Source organism: Micropterus dolomieu, linkage group LG12 (assembly GCF_021292245.1).
Source record: "Micropterus dolomieu isolate WLL.071019.BEF.003 ecotype Adirondacks linkage group LG12, ASM2129224v1, whole genome shotgun sequence".
Taxonomy (NCBI): domain Eukaryota; kingdom Metazoa; phylum Chordata; class Actinopteri; order Centrarchiformes; family Centrarchidae; genus Micropterus; species Micropterus dolomieu.
The window spans coordinates 4,944,689-4,946,673 of record NC_060161.1 but is presented as its reverse complement, the minus strand read 5'-3'; the positions used below and the strand labels follow the sequence as shown (position 1 = coordinate 4,946,673).

Below are 1,985 nucleotides of genomic sequence, written 5' to 3'. Positions count from 1 at the left end.
AGGCAGCTGGATCTTCATAGGAGTAGGGAGGCAGTCCTCCTTCAGAAAACCAGACAGCTGGATTTTCATAGGAGCAAGGAGGTAGTCCTTCTGAAAACCAGGCAGCTGAATATTCATAAGAGTAGGGAGGCAGTACTCCATCAGAAGACCAGGCAGCTGGATCTTCATAGGAGCAAGGAGGTAGTCCTCCAGAAAACCAGGCAGCTGGATCTTCACAGGAGTAGAGAAAAAGTCCTTCATTAAAAGACCAGGCAGCTGGATCTTCATAGGAGTAGAGAGGCAGTACTCCATCAGAAGACCAGTCAGTAGGATCTTTATAGGAGTAAGGAGGCAGTACTCCATCAAAAGACCAGGCAGCTGGATCTTCACAGGAGTAGGGAGGCAGTACTCCATCAGAAAACCAGGCAGCAGGATCTTCATAGGAGCAAGGAGGTAGTCCTCCAGAAAACCAGGCAGCTGGATCTTCACAGGAGTAGAGAAAAAGTCCTTCATTAAAAGACCAGGCAGCTGGATCTTCATAGGAGTAGAGAGGCAGTACTCCATCAGAAGACCAGTCAGTAGGATCTTTATAGGAGTAAGGAGGCAGTACTCCATCAAAAGACCAGGCAGCTGGATCTTCACAGGAGTAGGGAGGCAGTACTCCATCAGAAAACCAGGCAGCAGGATCTTCATAGGAGCAAGGAGGTAGTCCTCCAGAAAACCAGGCAGCTGGATCTTCACAGGAGTAGAGAAAAAGTCCTTCATTAAAAGACCAGGCAGCTGGATCTTCATAGGAGTAGAGAGGCAGTACTCCATCAGAAGACCAGTCAGTAGGATCTTTATAGGAGTAAGGAGGAAGTACTCCATCAAAAGACCAGGCAGCTGGATCTTCACAGGAGTAGGGAGGTAGTCCTTCAGAAAACCAGGCAGCTGGATATTCATAGGAGTAGGGAGGCAGTACTCCATCAGAAAACCAGGCAGCTGGATCTTCATAGGAGCAGTTATTTAGTCCTTCATCAGAAGACCCGGAAGCTGAATCTTCATAAGAGCAGGGAGGTGGTCCTTCATCAGAAGACCAAGCAGCAGGATTTTCATAGGAGCAGAGAGGAAGTACTCCATCAAAAGACCAGGCAGCTGGATCTTCACAGGAGTAGGGAGGTAGTCCTCCTTCAGAAGTCCACGCAGCTGGATCTTCATAGGAGCAGGGAGGTAGTCCTTCAGAAAACCAGGCAGCTGGATCTTCATAGGAGTAGGGAGGCAGTCCTCCTTCAGAAAACCAGACAGCTGGATTTTCATAGGAGCAAGGAGGTAGTCCTTCTGAAAACCAGGCAGCTGAATATTCATAAGAGTAGGGAGGTAGTCCTCCTTCAGAAGTCCACGCAGCTGGATCTTCATAGGAGCAGGGAGGTAGTCCTTCAGAAAACCAGGCAGCTGGATATTCATAGGAGTAGGGAGGCAGTACTCCATCAGAAGACCAGACAGCAGGTTCTTCATAGGAGCAGAGAGGTAGTCCTCCTTCAGAAAACCAGGCAGCTGGATCTTCATAGGAGTAGGGAGGCAGTACTCCATCAGAAGACCAGACAGCAGGTTCTTCATAGGAGCAGGGAGGCAGTACTCCATCAGAAGACCAGACAGCAGGTTCTTCATAGGAGCAGAGAGGTAGTCCTCCTTCAGAAAACCAGGCAGCTGGATCTTCATAGGAGTAGGGAGGCAGTACTCCATCAGAAGACCAGTCAGTAGGATCTTTATAGGAGCAAAGACGAATTCCTCCATCATAAGACAAGGCAGCTGGATCTTCATAGGAGTAGGGAGGCAGTCCTCCTTCAGAAAACCAGACAGCTGGATTTTCATAGGAGCAGGGAGGTAGTCCTTCAGAAAACCAGGCAGCTGGATATTCATAGGAGCAGGGAGGTAGTCCTTCAGAAGACCAGGCAGCTTGATCTTCGTCATAGGAGTAATTGACTGGAACTCCATCAGATGACCCTGTGGTGGGACCATCGTCATAG

General features: G+C 49.1%; 2 protein-coding genes across 10 annotated transcripts in view; both read right to left on the bottom strand.

Annotated features, from left to right (window-relative positions):
• Window positions 1-972, bottom strand: part of LOC123980718 — a 7,410-nt gene extending 6,438 nt beyond the window's left edge. For 3 of the 9 annotated variants that reach the window (XM_046065237.1, XM_046065236.1, XM_046065234.1), the window contains exon 1: window positions 13-972. In XM_046065237.1, coding sequence (XP_045921193.1) covers window positions 13-972 — 960 coding nt within the window. Of the gene's footprint in view, window positions 1-2 lie in introns of all 9 variants that reach the window. The other 6 variants (XM_046065238.1, XM_046065240.1, XM_046065241.1 and 3 more) reach the window with 4 other exon arrangements.
• Window positions 973-984: 12 nt separating this feature from the next.
• LOC123980732 overlaps window positions 985-1,985 on the bottom strand; it is a 1,394-nt gene continuing 393 nt past the window's right edge. The window contains exon 2 of the mRNA XM_046065265.1: window positions 985-1,907. Within this exon, the coding sequence (XP_045921221.1) occupies window positions 985-1,907 (923 nt within the window). The remainder of the gene's footprint in view (window positions 1,908-1,985) is intronic.